Source organism: Mus caroli, chromosome 13 (assembly GCF_900094665.2).
Source record: "Mus caroli chromosome 13, CAROLI_EIJ_v1.1, whole genome shotgun sequence".
NCBI classification, from domain to species: Eukaryota; Metazoa; Chordata; class Mammalia; order Rodentia; family Muridae; genus Mus; species Mus caroli.
Window position 1 is genome coordinate 16824354 of NC_034582.1, and position 16460 is coordinate 16840813.

At 40.5% G+C, this 16460-nt stretch overlaps 2 protein-coding genes across 2 annotated transcripts; both read right to left on the bottom strand.

The window, feature by feature from the left end:
* Positions 1–781: 781 nt before the first annotated feature.
* On the bottom strand, positions 782–1720 carry LOC110308649 (olfactory receptor 11). The gene has a single exon (XM_021181070.1). It carries the CDS (start codon positions 1718–1720, stop codon positions 782–784), a length of 939 nt encoding a protein of 312 aa, XP_021036729.1.
* Positions 1721–15363: 13643 nt separating this feature from the next.
* Positions 15364–16317, bottom strand: LOC110308643 (putative olfactory receptor 2W6). Its single transcript, XM_021181064.1, has one exon. The coding sequence runs from the start codon at positions 16315–16317 to the stop codon at positions 15364–15366; it is 954 nt and encodes a 317-aa protein (XP_021036723.1).
* Between the last annotated feature and the right edge of the window lie 143 nt (positions 16318–16460).

The window sequence follows — 16460 nt, forward strand, 5'->3', positions numbered from 1 at the left end:
AGGTAAACACTCTCCACAAAAACTACAGGCCAATATCCCTCATGAACATAGAAGCAAAAATAATTTATAAAACACTTACAACCTGAATACAGGTATATATCAAAAAGATTACCTACCATGATCAAGTCGCCTTTATTCTGTAGGAATGTTTCAACATATGTAAGTCAACAAGTAGAATAAATCATATGAACAAACTTGAAGAGGAAATTCAAATGATCATCTCAATAGATGCAAACAAGCCTTTGGCAAAACCCAACATGCTTTCATGATAGAAGGCCTAGAGGGAATAGGAGTGGAGGGGACATACACAGTGTAATCCAGGTGACATATGAAAAACCCACGGCCAACATCATCCCAAAGGGCGAAAAGCTCTAAAAAAAAAAATCCCATTAAAATCAGGAAGAAGACAGCTGTTCACTATACCTATTCCTTTTCCATATAGCATGTGAAGGAGCTAGGCAAGCTGCCAAGAGAGCTTTCTCCTGATGAGCAGTGACAGAAAGATGTTCCATCTCTTCTTACATGCAGCAATGAGGTTAGAATGTCCTGTTTATAAGATGACTTAAAGAACTAGGCTCAGGAATAAGGCTAGTTCAGTGTTTTCAACAACACTCTAAACTCCTTTATTATTACTAGGGAAGGGTCAGAGCCCTGGGATGAGTTTAAACCACTGGAGCAAAACGTGCCACAGTGCAGTCAAAGGACTCCATTTCTCCATCGGCATAATAGGAAGAGGAGGGCAGCCCGGGGAGTGTCTTTTAGCTTATCTTTTCCACATCTCTTAGTTTTTGCTTAAGAAGACTCTCTTGATCAACCTTTTAAAGGCGTCCTTTACCTCTTTGTTCCTAAGTGTATAGATAAGGGGGTTCAGCATGGGGGCAATAATTCCATAGAAAAGTGGCACCATCTTTCTCCTGTTCTTGGAGTGTGGTGATTGTGGTAGAAGGTACACGGAGAGAGCTGTACCATAAAACAGTGATACCACTATTAGATGGGAGCTACAGGTCCCAAACGCCTTTTGACGACCTTCGGCAGATTGGATTTTCAAGATGGCACGGGCTATAAATGCATATGATGTAAGGATGAGAGAGAGAGGTGTTAGGTGGAAGAACACACTCACAAAGAATAGTTCAGCTTCATTTGCTGTTACATCAGCACAGGACAACTTGAGCAGTGCAGGCACTTCACAGAGAAAGTGGTCTATGACATAGTGGCCACAGCGTGGCAACTGGAGAGTTAGAATGGACAGCCACACGGAGTTTCCAAAGCCAATGATCCAGGATATAGCCGCCAACTGAAAGCAGAGCCTCTGGTGCATGATGACTGAGTAATGGAGAGGCCGACATATGGCTACAAACCTGTCGAAGGACATGACTGGCAGCAGAACACACTCGGTAGCCCCCAATGCCAGAAACATGAAAAGCTGAACCACACAGCCACCAAAACTTATTACTTTCCTAATGCTGCGTAAGTTTACCAGCATTTGTGGGACTGTGCATGTGATGTAACAAAGATCTATGACTGACAGATTAGCCAAGAAGAAGTACATGGGAGTGTGGAGTTTAGGATCCAAATGGGACACCAGAATAATGTTGAGATTTCCAAAGATGGTCACTATGTAAGATGTCAAGAAGACCAGAAAGAGTGGAAACTCCAGCCATGGTTGATCAGAGAAACCTAAAAGAACAAACTCTGTGATGCTCTCCTTTGCCCAACTCATGATTAATGTTTTAGCATATGGCTTCCTGAAAAAAATTCATAAAATCAATTTACACTATGTTTAACATAAGTATATTTAATATGTATTTATTAGTTTTTCCAGTTGTTTAAAACCACATATTTTTTTAACTGTTATCATTGCATATTCTCATTCTACCACACATTTGAAAACATTTATGCAACTGGTATTGTTACACACAAAAATCAAGCAGTTCAATTACAATTAAGCCAGTTACTTAAATAATTCTAAAGTTTCTGTGCCTATGCCCACACCTCTAAACTGAAAGCTAAATTTTAAAAAGTAAATTCCTGACTTGGATGCATTTATAATGTTTGTTCTTTGATTTTTTGCTATTGGTTAATTTTTGTTTGTAGTAATTCTTACCTAGCTATTAGCAAGAATATTCATTCATAACCCTGACCAAATTTTTTTTTACTGTCTTTGTCAAAAACATCCAAATTCCAAGTTATACGACAGAGCTATAATAAGAAGAGCATGACATTGGCATAAAACAGACATGTTGATCAATAGAATAGAATTAAGAACCCACACATACACTCACACTCTTACTACCACCTAATTTTTGATAAAGAGAACAATAATACACACTGGAGGAAATATAGCATCTTCCACCAATAATGCTGGTCTAACTGGATAGCTATATATAGAATGAAGCTTGATCTTTATCTTTCACCCTGTACAAATCTCAGCTTCAACAGGACCAAAGACTTCAACATGAGACATGATGTTCTGACTCTGATAGAGGAGAAAGTAAGGAATAGCCTTGAACTCATTGGCATAGGAAAGGACTTACTGAACAGGACCTTGATGGCACAGATGTTAACATGGACAACTAATAAATGTGACCTCATGAAACTAAAAGGCTTCTATATAGGAAAGGACACCAACATTCCAATGATGAAGCAGCCTAAGGAATAGGATTATTTTGTTTTGTTTCTGGATATACATTTTACAGGTGGCTAGTATCTGAATATAAAAAAAAAATAAAAAACTAAAAATTAAGAAAATAAAAATGGAATATGAAACTAAAAAGAAAATAGAAAAGCAAGGGAGAGATGAGAGAAGGTAAAAAGGAAGGAAGGAAAGAAAATATTGCACTGGTAAGAATTCTGAAGCAGAATGAATGAATGGGTAAGGAGAGATGTTTAGATGAAAGGCTGTAGATTCTCCCTAACAATACTATTGAAGAGTGACATAGTCTCAAATATTATGCAGAAGGTGTCTCATTATAAGGACATACGTGTTGGGTCAGTGGGCTTTCCAGGCTAGTCTTCAATGTGGCAATTTTTTGCTAGAATTCAGTCCCAATCAGACTCTCAAGCTGTGGTTGAAAATAAGATAATTAACTTCTTACCCATATAACTTTCCATAATTACAAAAGGAATGAGCTTTCTTCTGTAATTCTGAACATACTGTGTGTGGTGGCATTTGCCAGTGCAAATAATATCTCCCCATGATCCTCAGTAGTTAGGACACTGAAGAGAGAAAAGTCAAAGGACAGAGAGACATAAAAGTAACGGCTGAAGACAATGCAGAGTGGAGGGGAGATTACAGAGCCTCTATGTTATTACGCTGAACTTTTCTCACTTTAGGATCATGTCTTTCCATTCTGCAAACATTTTGTCATCCTGATAAAAATCCATTATGAAAAGGAGATTGTTGGGGCTGGAGAGATGGCTCAGTGGTTAAGAGCACTAACTGCTCTTCTAGAGGTCCTGAGTTCAATTCCTAGCAACCACGTGGTAGCTCACAACCATCTGTAGTGGAGACTGATGTCCTTTTCTGATGTGTCTGAAGACACCTATAGTGTACTCATATACATTAAATAAATAATAGATAATAAAAGGAGATTGTTTAAATAACTGAAGTATCCTTTTGCATTGAGAAAGTTTACATATCTTGAATTGTTAGTATCTTCAGTGTGTGGAAATAAAAGGCTGTGTTGACAGCTGAAGCAAACTCAGAACCCTGTGTTTCTGAAATTCTAGCATAGAGGTGGGCTGGCTATCATCTACCCGGTTACTAATGGGGTCCACTCTCTGAGCTGAGAGCCTGAAAGGACTCATAACCCACTCCTTACTCCCAACTGGAGTTCCATTTACAGCATTTGCAGACAACATTTCTCAACACTCCCAATAGGCAAACTGTTAAAAATCCTAGATTGAACTTTTCTTTACCAGCTGGAGTGTAAGGATAAATGACAAGAGTAATTTTTTTTCACTTGACCTCATAATTCATCTTAAAAAGTACTAAAGTTGGCTGTGTTTTCTCCATTTGTGCAAAGGTCAGGTTGTGGGCAACTCTAATTTTAAAGGTTCCCAGATGCTGGGTTATAAGCTGCAGGCAGCAATCAGGCGAGAGCTAAGGCTGCTCAGCTCCTAAATTTGTTTTCCAGTAGAGGACCAATGCATGCCCCCAGACACCCACTGTGAGAAAAGTAAATGTAAGAAAGAAATTAAGACTGAGTCAAAATTTCCTATGCTGTGATAGTAAGCAATCTGTATGTCACATAGCCAAGCCCCTAATTTCAGTTTCTCTTTTTCTAGTATGTTTTACACAACATTTTAAGAAAGAATTCTACATACCCCACTTGGAGCCTTGGGACCCCATGGCTTGTGTCTGTTTGCTAGTACAAGGAACTTTGAAATAAAAAAAATGGATGCTTTAAAAGTATGCCGCTCCAATAACATCTTCATAAGCTCTTCAACATCAACCTGGTGTGATGAAGGGTTCTCCACCCCCTCATTCTACTGTTCAGTAACAAGCTATGAATGATCTTCCTTCAGGAGTAAATCAGAAAACAAGAGAATAAGAAAGTCTTGCAGGCAACTGGAGCATGTGTTTTCATTGTGTTGCAGAATGGGCATTGAGAGTCTGGTTTCAGAATCCTCCCCACCAAGACTGCACAGTGAGTGACTGGAGGGAGATTCCCCAAGAGCTCTCTGTGCTCTGGTCTGTCCAGGAGGACAGCAACGCTTGTTATAACCAAGGGCGATACCCAGTGGGAGTTCTGTGTGACTTGGCCTTTCATCTTTCTCTCACGTCTGTTCTGCAATACTCTTTCCCTGGGGACCTTCTCCTCACTTGTGTCCAAGACAAAAGGGAATGACAATAGGGACTGAAATACTTCTACTGCAGTAAAGATTCAATTTTGTGGCATCAAGGTAGGAATTTGTTTCCTCTTGTAAAGAAGCCAAGAGAATTCTGCAAACTCACAGAAAACTGCATTTGTTCTAAAATTGGATTTAAGATCAATGCTTATACAATGAACACTGAATGTCCTATGGAAATGTCTTTATTACCTTAATTCATCAAGGGATACTTTTGCTTTCCACATATCTTTTTTTGTTTGTTTGTTTTTTTGTTTTTCGAGACAGGGTTTCTCTGTAGCTCTGGCTGTCCTGGAACTCACTCTGTAGACCAGGCTGGCCTCAAACTCAGAAATCTGCCTGCCTCTGCCTCCCAAGTGCTGGGATTAAAGGCGTGTGCCACCATGCCCAGCTTCCCACATATCTAAATAATTATTTTCTTTCATAGGTTTTGCTTAGTTAAGCTCTCTTTCTCTGCTCAATGCATTTTATACAGTTATTAAAAACTTAAAAATTTTATTTATATTTCCAATAATCTCCTCTAATTAAGATATATTTTATATATAGCCTCATATTACTTTTTCAAATGAATGGGTATGAGAAAAATAAAGTATGCCTGTCTTATTACTCCAGAAACTATAGATAATATTGTTAGCCCTTCTCTAATATATTATCTTCTATAATATTATCTATAGTAAGTATAGTAAGTAACAATGGAAAGTCATCTGTCACATAAGGAAAAGCAGTCAGCAGTGCCTCATGTCACCAATGCCACTGAAGGAGAAATGAGTACTCACAAAACGTTGCTTACTGGCCTTCTAGAAGTGAATAGAAAAAAAAATGTTTAACAAGTATATCTGTTACTCTAGCAATTTTCGCTCATGGAAATCTAACTTGTAAAATGAATTTCTGACCTGTAAAGATGGACTAAAGCAAGCATTTTATTGAAGCAACGTTTGTAATAACAAAGTGTGGAGGGAAGATCTCTCTCTCTCCCCTCCACAGGGAATGGATCAAGTTATAATCATTAGAAACCAGAAGGACTCAAGTGTGATATTGTTAAGTACGAAAATAATGTGATAGAAGAAAAAACAGCACAATGTCATTTATGAAGTAAATGATCTAAATATAATCTTAAGTATTTTACTCCCATTCAGGATTGTATTAGTGTAGAGAAAAGAAAAGAATTCTTGGATACTTACTGGGACCATCTGAAGGAAACAGAGGTCTATGTCTGTGGATGGAGCAGATTTTAAGCAAAAAGAGAAAAACTTGGACTCATCCCAATAAAACTAGTCAATAATATTTTAACTCTCCAAACTATTGTCTGTGCTTACTCTGAGGAAGGAAGAAGGAGGAAGAAGTTGGCCTCAGGAAGGTGGATTTTCTTGGTAAGTCCTTGCAATAACTAGATGAGTAAAATAAATTGTGGATGTTTATTAATGTATTCAGCCTTAAATTAGTTAGAAGTTGATCTTGAACTTGTAATCCTCCTGTCTGGACACCTTCTATGCTGAGAGTACAGTCGCACAACAGCCTGACCATTTGATGTGGTGCTGGGGTCGAACCAGGGCTTCCTGCATCATAGGTAAGCATTCAATATGTAAACTACACATGCACCCCCAGAAACAGACTTTTTAAAGAAGAACCAAATGTTAACAAGTCTTTAGTTTGCAGAATGGAGAAGGATGAATAACTTTTTAAATTTTAATAGGTTCTCCCCACCCCATGGTAACAACAGTAATAGGTTTTTTTTTTCAATTTTTATTACTTTATTTACATTCCTATCGTTGCCTCCCTTTCATGGTCTCCCATTTTTACAGTTTCTCATCCTATTCCTTCTCCCCCTTGTCTCTGAGAGGGTGCTCCCCACCACCACCCAACTTCCCCTTTTTCTGGGGCCTCACGTCTCTCAAGGATTAAGCACATCTTCTCCCACTGATGCCTAACCAGACAGACCTCTACTATATTTGTACCAGGGGCCTCCGACAGGCCTGTATAGGCTTCTGGTTGGTGGCTCAGTCTCTGGGAACTTCCTTGGGTCTGGATAAGTAGAGACTGCTAATCTTCCTATGGGGTCACTCTCCTTTCAGCTTCTTCAATCCTTCCCCTAACTCTTCTCTGGGGCCCTGACTTCAGTTCAATGGTTGGGTATAAGTATTTGCTTCTGTCTCAGCCAGCTGCTGGTAGAGCCTCTCAGAGGACAGCCATGCCATCGTCCTGTCTATAAGCACATCATAGCATCAGTAATAGTGTCAGGCCTTGGTGCCCTCCCATGAGATGGATTCCAAGTTGGGCCAGATAATGAACCACCTTTATTTCAGTCTCTTCTCCATTTTTGTCCCTGCAGCTCTTTTAGACAGGAACAGTTCTGGGTCAGAAATTTTAACTGTGAGTTTTTATATAATTGTAATAGAATCTTTGGGAATTTCACATCATACATATTTCCCAGTCCTTCCATATCTGCCCTCTACTTTTGTAATCCTCCCAATAAATAAAAATGAGTAGTAGAAAATAAAAGAGAAACAAACAAACCATCTCTCTGACCTCACTGGGCAATGACCTGCTCCTCTATCAACTGCAGAATTCTGTGCAAATACAGTCTTTCCTTCCTGTCCTCTAGCAGCTCATAGACAGAGAAGATGTTGGGGTGTGCCAACTCAAAGCCCTGGGCTGGGACTGGGTGGTATGCATGTGAGGTGGTCAGCCTGCCAGCTCTCCTGTCCCACACCACAGGGGCCAGCTCTCATGCACTAGTCTTGTGAGGGATGTAGCCAGATCACACTCGTGAGGCAGCCTGTGAGGGCCAGGGCCACTGGGGACCAGCTCTTCCACACAGTTCTGGTGAAGGAGAGTGGCAATTCTCCTGCACATGTGCCTTGGGTGTGGCTAGTAAGAGGTAGTGTTAGCTCTCCTGCTCTCCCATGGCCACACTTCCAGGATTAGCTCTACTGTACCCTCCCCACCACAGCCAGCAATATAATAGTTCTTAAATGTTCAGAGATCTAGTTTTTAAGGGCCTAGACTTGGAAATGAATCTGCAGAGTTTAAAAATAAAATCAAACTTCTGGTTTCCATCTGTGCCCCGGAACTGACTCTGTGCCAAGCTCTCCAAACTCAAATCCTGCCAGGAGAGACCTGGACTCCCAGGAATGCTGACACACCTGAGAGCACAGGTAAGACCACCACTTCTGCTCTGAGGGACCCACCCAGAGCCATCAGGACACAAGAACTGAGGAACAGCCAGGGACAGGATCCTTCCAGTTTCCATCTGTGCCCCTGAGCATGTTCACGAGCTCTTCACATGCCCCAACAGCTCATAAAATATACCTTCTTCTTAGCACCCCATGGTACCTTCTTCAAAATTGACCATATAATCAGTCACAAAACAGGCCTCAACAGATATAAGAAGATTGCAATAATCCCATACATCCTATCAGATTACCAAGGAGTTAGGCTGGTCTTCAATAACAACAAAAACAACAGAAAGCCCACATATACATGAAAGCTGAACAACACCGCACTCAATGATAACTTGGTCAAGGAAAAAATAAAGAAAGAAATTAAAGACTTTTTAGAATTCAATGAAAATGAAGCCACAACATACTCAAATTTATGAGACACAATAAAAGCAATGGCAAGAGAAAAACTCATAGCTCCAAGGCTCTCCAAAAGGAAATTGAAGAGAGCTTATACTAGCAGCTTGACAGCACACCTGAAAGCAAAAGGAAGCAAATATACCCAAGAGGAGTAGATGGCAGGAAACAAACTCGGAGCAGAATTCAACCAAATAGAAACAAAAAGAACTACACAAAGAATCAACAAAACCAGGAGCTGGTTCTTTGAGAAAACCAACAAGATAGATAAACCCTTAGCCAGACTAACCAGAGAGCACAGAGACAATATCCAAATTTACAAAATCTGAAATGAAAGGGAGACATAACAACAGAAACCGAGGAAATTTTAAAAAAATTATCAGATCCTACTACAAAATCCTATACTCCACAAAACTGAAAAATCTGGATGGAATGGACAATTTTTTATACAGATACCAGCTACCAAAGTTAAATCAGTATCCGATAAACCATCTAAACAGTTCTATAACCCCTAAAAGCAATCATCAAAAGTCTTCCAACAAAAAACAAAAACAAAAAAACAAACAAACAAACAAAAAACCAGGACCAGATGAGTTTAGTGAAGAATTTTATCAGACCTTCAAAGAAGACCTAATGCCAATACTCTTCAAATTATTCCATAAAATAGAAACAGAAGCAATACTACCCAATTCATTCTATGAAGCTGTAGTTACACTGATACCAAAACCACACAAAGACCCAACAAAGAAAGAGAACTTCATACCAATTTCCCTTATAAATATTGACACAAAATACTCAATAAAATTCTCATAAACAAAATCCAAGAACACATCAAAACGTTCATTCACCATGATCAAGTAGGCTTCATCCTAAGAATGCAGGGATGGTCTAATATATGGAAATCCATCAATTTAATCCAGTACATAAACAAACTCAAAGAAAAACAACCATATGATCATTTCATTAGATGCTGAAAAAGCATTTGACAAAATTCAACAACCCCTCATGTTAAAAGTCTTGGAAAGATCAGGAATTCAAGGCCCACACCTAATCATAGTAAAAGCAATATACAGCAGACCAGTAGCCAACATCAAAGTAAATAGAGAGAAACTTGAAGCAATCCCACTAAAATCAGGGACTAGACAAGGCTGTCTACTCTCTCCCTATGTATTCAATATAGTACTTGAGTTCTAGCTAGAGCAAGTAGACAACAAAAGGAGGTCAAAAGGATACAAATTGGAAAGGAAGAAATCAAAATATCACTATTTGCAGATGCTATGATAGTATACTTAAGTGACCCCAAGCATTCCATCAGAGAACTTCTAAACCTGATAAACAACTTCAGCAAAGTGGCTAAATATAAAATTAACTCAAACAAATCAGTAGCCTTCCTCTACTCAAAAGGATAGACATGCTGAGAAAGAAATTAGGGAAATGACACCCTTCACAATAGTCACAAATAATATTACATACCTTGGTGTGACTCTAACCAAGCAAGTGAAAGATCTGTATGATAAGAACTTCAAGTCTCTGAAGAAAGAAATTGAAGAAGCTCTCAGAAGATGGAAAGATATCCTATGCTCATGGATTGGCAGGATTAATATAATAAAAATGGCCATCTTGCCGAAAGCAATCTACAGATTCAATGCAATCCTCATCAAAATTACAACTCGATTCTTCACAGAGTTTGAAAGAGCAATCTGCAAATTCATATGGAATAACAAAAAAACCCAGGATAGCAAAAACTATTCTCAACAATAAAAGAACTTCTGGGGGAATCACCATCCCTAACCTCAAACTGTATTACAGAGCAATAGTGGTAAAACAAGCAAACAAAAAAAACAAAACAAAAAACCCTAAAACAAAAAACAAAAACAAACAAAAAAAAAACCTCTGTATGATATTGGTACAGAGACAGGCAGGTAGATCAATGGAACAGAATTGAAGGCCCAGAAATGAACCCACACACCTATGTTCACTTGATTTTTGACAAAGGACCTAAAAACACCCAGTGGAAAAAAGCATTTTCAACAAATGGTTCTGGCTCAACTGGCAGTCAGCATGTAGAAGAATGCACATTGATCCATTCTTATCTCCTTGTTCAAAGCTCAAGTCCAACTGGATCAAAGACCTCCACATAAATCCAGATACACTGAAACTAATAGAAGAGAAAGTGGGGAAAAGCCTCAAACACATGGGCACAGGGGAAAAGTTCCTGAACAGAACACCAATGGCTTATCTAAGATCAAGAATCAGCAAATAGGACCTCATAAAATTGCAAAGCTTCTGTAAGGCAAAGGATACTGTCAGTCAACAGTTTGGGGAAAGATCTTTACCAATCCTAAATCTGATAGAGGGCTAATATCCAATATATACAAAAAAATTCAAGAACTTAGACTCCAGAGAACCAAGTAGCCCTATCAAAAAATGGAGAACAGGGCTGGCTAAACAGAGAATTCTCAACTGAGGAAACTTGAATGGCAGAGAAGCATCTAAAAAAGTGTTTGACATCCTTAGTCATCAGGGAAATGCAAATCAAAAAAACACTGAAAATCCACCTTGCACCAGTCAGAATGGTCAAAAACTCAGATGACAGCAGATGCTGGTGAGGGTGTGGAGAAAGAGGAACACTCCTTCATTGCTGGTGGGATTGCAAGCTGGTATATCAGAAAATTGAACCTAGTACTACCTGAGATCTCAGCTATAAGATGCCTGGGCTTATACCCAGAAGATGCTCCAACATGTAATAAGGACATATGCTCCACTATGTTCATAGAAGCCTTATTTATAATAGCCAGAAGCTGGAAAGAATCCAGATGTCCCTCAACAGAGGAATGGATACAGAAAATGTGGTAAATTTATACAATGGAATACTACTCAGCTATTAAAAACAATGACTTTACGAAATTCTTAGGGAAATTGATGGATCTAGAAAATATCATACCGAGTGAGGTAACTCAGTCACAAAAGAACACAAGTGGTATTTACTCACTGATAAGTGGGTATTAGGCAGAGCATGGAATACCCATGAAACAACTCACAGACCACATGAAGCTCAAGAAGGAAGAGCAAAGAGTGGTTGCTTCAGTCCTTCTTAGAAGGGGGAACAAAATAATCAAGGAAAGTAGAGGGTGGGAGGGACTTGGGAGGAAGGGGGGAGAGGGACAGATTTAGGTATAGGAAAAGATGGAGGAGATGTACAGAGGGTCAGGAAATTGAACAGAGGTATATAGCAATGGGGGATGGGGAACTCGGGGTAGCAACCAGAAAGTCCCAGATGCCAGGAAAGCAAGAGCCTCCGAGGACCCCATGGGGATGACATTAGCTGAAATACCCCAGGAAGAGGAGGGAGAACCTGTGGAGACCATATGCGGAGGTTAGGCATGGCTCCCCTGTTGAGGAATGGGGCCACCCACCCATCTCCAAAATTTTAACCCAGAATTGTTCCTATCTAAAGGAAATACAGGGACAAAGAGTAGAACAGAGATTGAAGGAAATGGCATCCAGAGACTGTCCCACCTGGGGATTCATCCCACATGCAGACATCAAACCCAGATACTAGAGCAGATGTCAAGACGTGCTTGCTAGCAGGATCCTGATACAGCTGTCTCCCGAGAGGCTCTGCCAGATCTTGCCCAATACAGATGTGGATGCTTGCAGCCAACCATTGGACTGAGCACAGGGACCCCAGTGGAGGAATTAGAGGGAGGACTAAAGGAGCTGAATGGGTCTTATCTGACATCAATGAGAGGGGTGGCCCTTGGTCCTGTGAAGGCTTGATGCCCCAGTGTAGAGGAATTCTAGGGTGGTGAGGCGAGACTGGAGTGGGTAGGTGGGTGGGGGAGCACCCTCATAGAAGCAGGGTAAGGGGGGATGGGATAATGGGTTTGCAGAGGGGAAACCAGGAAGGGGGATAACAGTTGAAATGTAAACAGAATAAATATCCAATTAAAATCAATATGAGCTATTACTTGTCAACTGTTGACTTTGTTCCTGAATAAATATAGCCCCATTCAGAAAGTCTTTTCCTATGCCTTTTTTTTTTTTTTTTTTTTTTTTGGTTGTTTCAATTTTTTTTTTTATGTTTTTTTTTGGTAGGGAACAGCTTATGCTTTCCTTTCCTCTATTTTTAAATAAAATTTTATTAGATATTTTCTTTATTTACATTTCAAATTTTATCCCCTTTCCTCATTTCCCCTCTGAAAACCTCCCTATTCTATCCCCCTGCCCCTGCTCACTAACCCACCCGCTCTCGCTCCCCTGTCCTGGGACTCCCCTACACTGGGGCATCGAACCTTCACAAGACCAAGGGCCTCTCCTGTCATTGATGTCCCACAAGATCATCCTCTGCTACATATGCAGCTAGAGCCATGAGTCCCACCATATGTTTTCTTTGGTTGGTGGTTTAGTCCCTGGGAGCTCTGGGGGTACTGGTTAGTTCATACTGTTGTTCCTTCTATGTGGCTGCAAACCCCTTCAGCTCCTTGGGTCCTTTCTTTAGCTCTTTCATAGGGGATTTTTTTTTCTTGACTTTTCAGTTTTCATCTACCGATGATTCACATTAATTGACTGGCTCTTAGGTATTTCCCTTCTGCCTTATACACATTCCCCAGTCAGAGTTCATGCAATCACTCTGCTTTTGCTGGTTTGCTAGGGTCTCATGGGACTAAATCTAGTGGTTGGTTTTAGGTCACACCCCACTTGGTCCTTTAGCTCCACTTGACAGCATGGCTCACATTTCCCATCTGCAAACACCTTCCTTTCCATGACGGCCCCTGCTCCTGCTCCTTTCCTACTTTCTCCATCATTATTTTTGGCTTCTTTCCATCCATCATCCTGATCTAAAGGTTGCACACATTGCTCCCTCTGCTGGGAACACTCTCCTCTCATGGGACATCTGACCTGTTGCTTCCTCATCTTTATCACACAGATCTTGGCTGGGGTACATTTTCTGTGGTCTTGAGAAATGCAGCCCTTCCCTAGTCCTAACTGTGCCATGATCTGCCATGCTTACATGTGCACAGATGTTACTCCAGAGGGGTTCCCCTTATTTGTTCATCTTTTCTCTCTATTGAAGGATGGAAAGTCAATGCAGTGATGATGTGTGCACCATTTCAATGTTTTGTTCTGGTATCTAGAACTTGGTATCAGGGCCTGTGCCTCTCCCATCAGGATGAGAAGGAGAATAATGTGATAAACATTTAACAAACTATTTCTGACAATTCTAAGAGTTCAGAGTCAAAGGGATTGTAGACACAAGCACTCAGAGGCATGCAGGCTAACTTTCATTTCTCTAGGGGGATGTTTAAGAGCAGAGCAAAGTAATATACAAAACTATACATAGTGACAGAATCCTGAGGATCATTTTGAGCCAAATGCCAATCTTCTTAAAATAGTAATTGGTAAGAATGACTCAGGTAATATCCTAACAGATATTACATGAAAGGACTCATAGAGCATAAGATAAAATATTTTCTATGTTTTATTTTGAATGACATTCTACAATGCTCATAAGAGGACAGGACAATCAAGGTATTTTTAAATTTATCCTTCTTTATACCTAAGTAGTATTCTTTGTAAAATATTCTATAAACTCTGGGAATGTTAGTAAGTGAGTTCTCACCTTATTCCTTATAACCTATTACAATATTAAAGATTTAAATAAGAATGAGGTAAAACAAAATAAGTCTCATGGGAAACTAATTTATCTGGAGTTGCCTTAAAGGGCTTGCCAAGTTTGTGTATCTATAGAAATATCTACTTTGTCTTTCAAGTTTTTCCTTGCAACATAGTATGACCTTGCTGCCAATTTAAATAAAACAGTGACTTAAGACGGGTCTGTCTTGTAGTTTAAAAGGGATTAATACTCGAGCACGGAGAAGAACCCCTGGCAGCAATATCATGGTGCAGGGGTGTGCAGATGGGGCTCCTCACAGCTTCAGATGTCAGTGGAACAGGAAGCAGAATGCAGACAAGAAAGTAAGGTGGGCCAGCTCTCAGTGACCCACTTCCATTAGTGAAGTACCATGTCCCACAGTGTTCCACAACTTTTCCACACAGTACCAACAGCTGGGCATCCAGTGTTCAAACAAGAGATCCCAATGTGGATACTTACACAGCTACAGTGTCAACGGCTCAAAATAATTTCTATGACAGCAGGGGGAGGCACTGTTGTCAGCATTGTAAACATGAACAGATCAATATTCAGAGAATAACCAGTCACAGGGATTACAATAATCCCCGCAACTTGTCTTATTTCTTTCTTTCTCTATTCAAGGCATTTTCATAATGTATGGGAAGAGTAGGGAAATGAAACCAAATGTTTGAAGCAAGAAGATCCCTCTGTCTTCTCTTAGCATCGATGGGTTAAATATTAACAAAATCTTTCTCCTCTTAATCTTGCTTTGCATGTGTTCTCCTTTAGCTTTTCTTGCTTGAAAGGCAAACATGAATCATTAAGGTCAATTATGTATGTGACTCAAAACAGACAGGCTCTGTGAGTCAATTTTGGTGTTGAAGATGTTAAAGCTAGGTAATTGAACCATTTGTTTTGGCTCTTGGATAGGCATTTGGCACTAGAAATGCACATCTGAATTTTCTAGGAAGAAAAAAAACAAGTGTTTCTTCTGTATTAGTTCTAAGATCGTTCTTTTCATATTTATTAAGGGCCCACTAGCAGTCATTGTGAGTTTTTAAAAGTGGTAACACCATTCCCAGCTGATATTTTGCAGGGATAGATTGTTGTACACAGGTTAGAATCCTGTGATGATGAATGCTAAGTTGGAGGAACTTGAAAGGACACAATGGTTTTCAATGTAAGAGGAGTATCATATTCTCTCAACCTATCCTCTCTTCTGTAATCCTAGACCATTCCTAGGTCTGATAGCATATAAAGAAGGTGGGTAAAAAGACAATACCCAAATGTGTTCATCCCTTGCTATACTTCTATGCTCCCCTTCCCTAGCACTTTCTTTACGGCCTCTTTGACATCTTTGTTTCTCAGAGTGTAGATCAGGGGGTTAACACTAGGAGTGACAATGGTGTAGAAAAGAGTGAGAAACTTGCCCTGGTCTTGGGAGTAAGTGTTTGCCGGCTGCAGGTACATGTATATGATGGTACCGTAGAAGAGAGAGACAACGATTAAGTGGGAGCTGCAGGTGTTGAAGGCTTTCCGTCGCCCAGCAGCTGACTTGATCCTAAGCACTGCTCGGGCAATGTAACCATAGGAGATAAGAATGAGGATGAGCGGTGCCAAGATGATAAAAATCGCCAACGCAAAAGCCAGTGCTTCCAAGGCCATAGTGTCCACACAGGCCATGCCAATCAGGGCCGGCATCTCACAGAGAAAGTGGTCCACCCGCCTGTGTCCACAGCGGGGCAACATCAACGTCTGGGGTGCCATGATGAGAGAATTGCCAAAGCCGCTCAACCATGCCACTGAAGCCAGCTGCCCGCAGAGACGAGGGTGCATGATGACGGTATAGTGTAGGGGCTTGCAGACAGCCGCATAGCGGTCATATGCCATAACAGCCAGGAGGACACACTCTACCCCTCCCAAGGCTAAGACAAAGTACAGCTGGATAGCACAACCCACATAGCTGATGGTCTTGTCTGGACCCCAGAGGTTGTAGAGCATCTGTGGGATGGAGCCCGTGGTGAAACACATATCCAGGAATGAAAGGTTGGCCAGAAAGAAATACATGGGTGTGTGCAGCCGGGAATCCAGAGCTGAAAGCAAGATGATGGTCACGTTGCCAAGAAGAGTGAGCAGATAAAAGGAGAGAACTACCACAAAGAGGATGAGTTCTAGGTGAGGACGGTCAGAGAAGCCCACCAGGATGAAGCCTTCAAAAGAACTCGTGTTTTCCTTTTCCATCACTTGCAACCACATGCTACCTAGGAGAAAGACTAGTGTTGGTGAGGACTACAGATGGGATTCCTTTCCTTTCCTTTCCTTTCCTTTCCTTTCCTTTCCTTTCCTTTCCTTTCCTTTCCTTTCCTTTCCTTTCCTTTCCTTTCCTTTCCTTTTCTCTT

What these genes read in the sequence shown, in the direction of transcription:
- LOC110308649 (XM_021181070.1), bottom strand. Translation starts at nt 1,720, where the DNA reads ATGAGTTGGGCAAAGGAGAGCATCACAGAGTTTGTTCTTTTAGGTTTC.
- LOC110308643 (XM_021181064.1), bottom strand. Translation starts at nt 16,317, where the DNA reads ATGTGGTTGCAAGTGATGGAAAAGGAAAACACGAGTTCTTTTGAAGGC.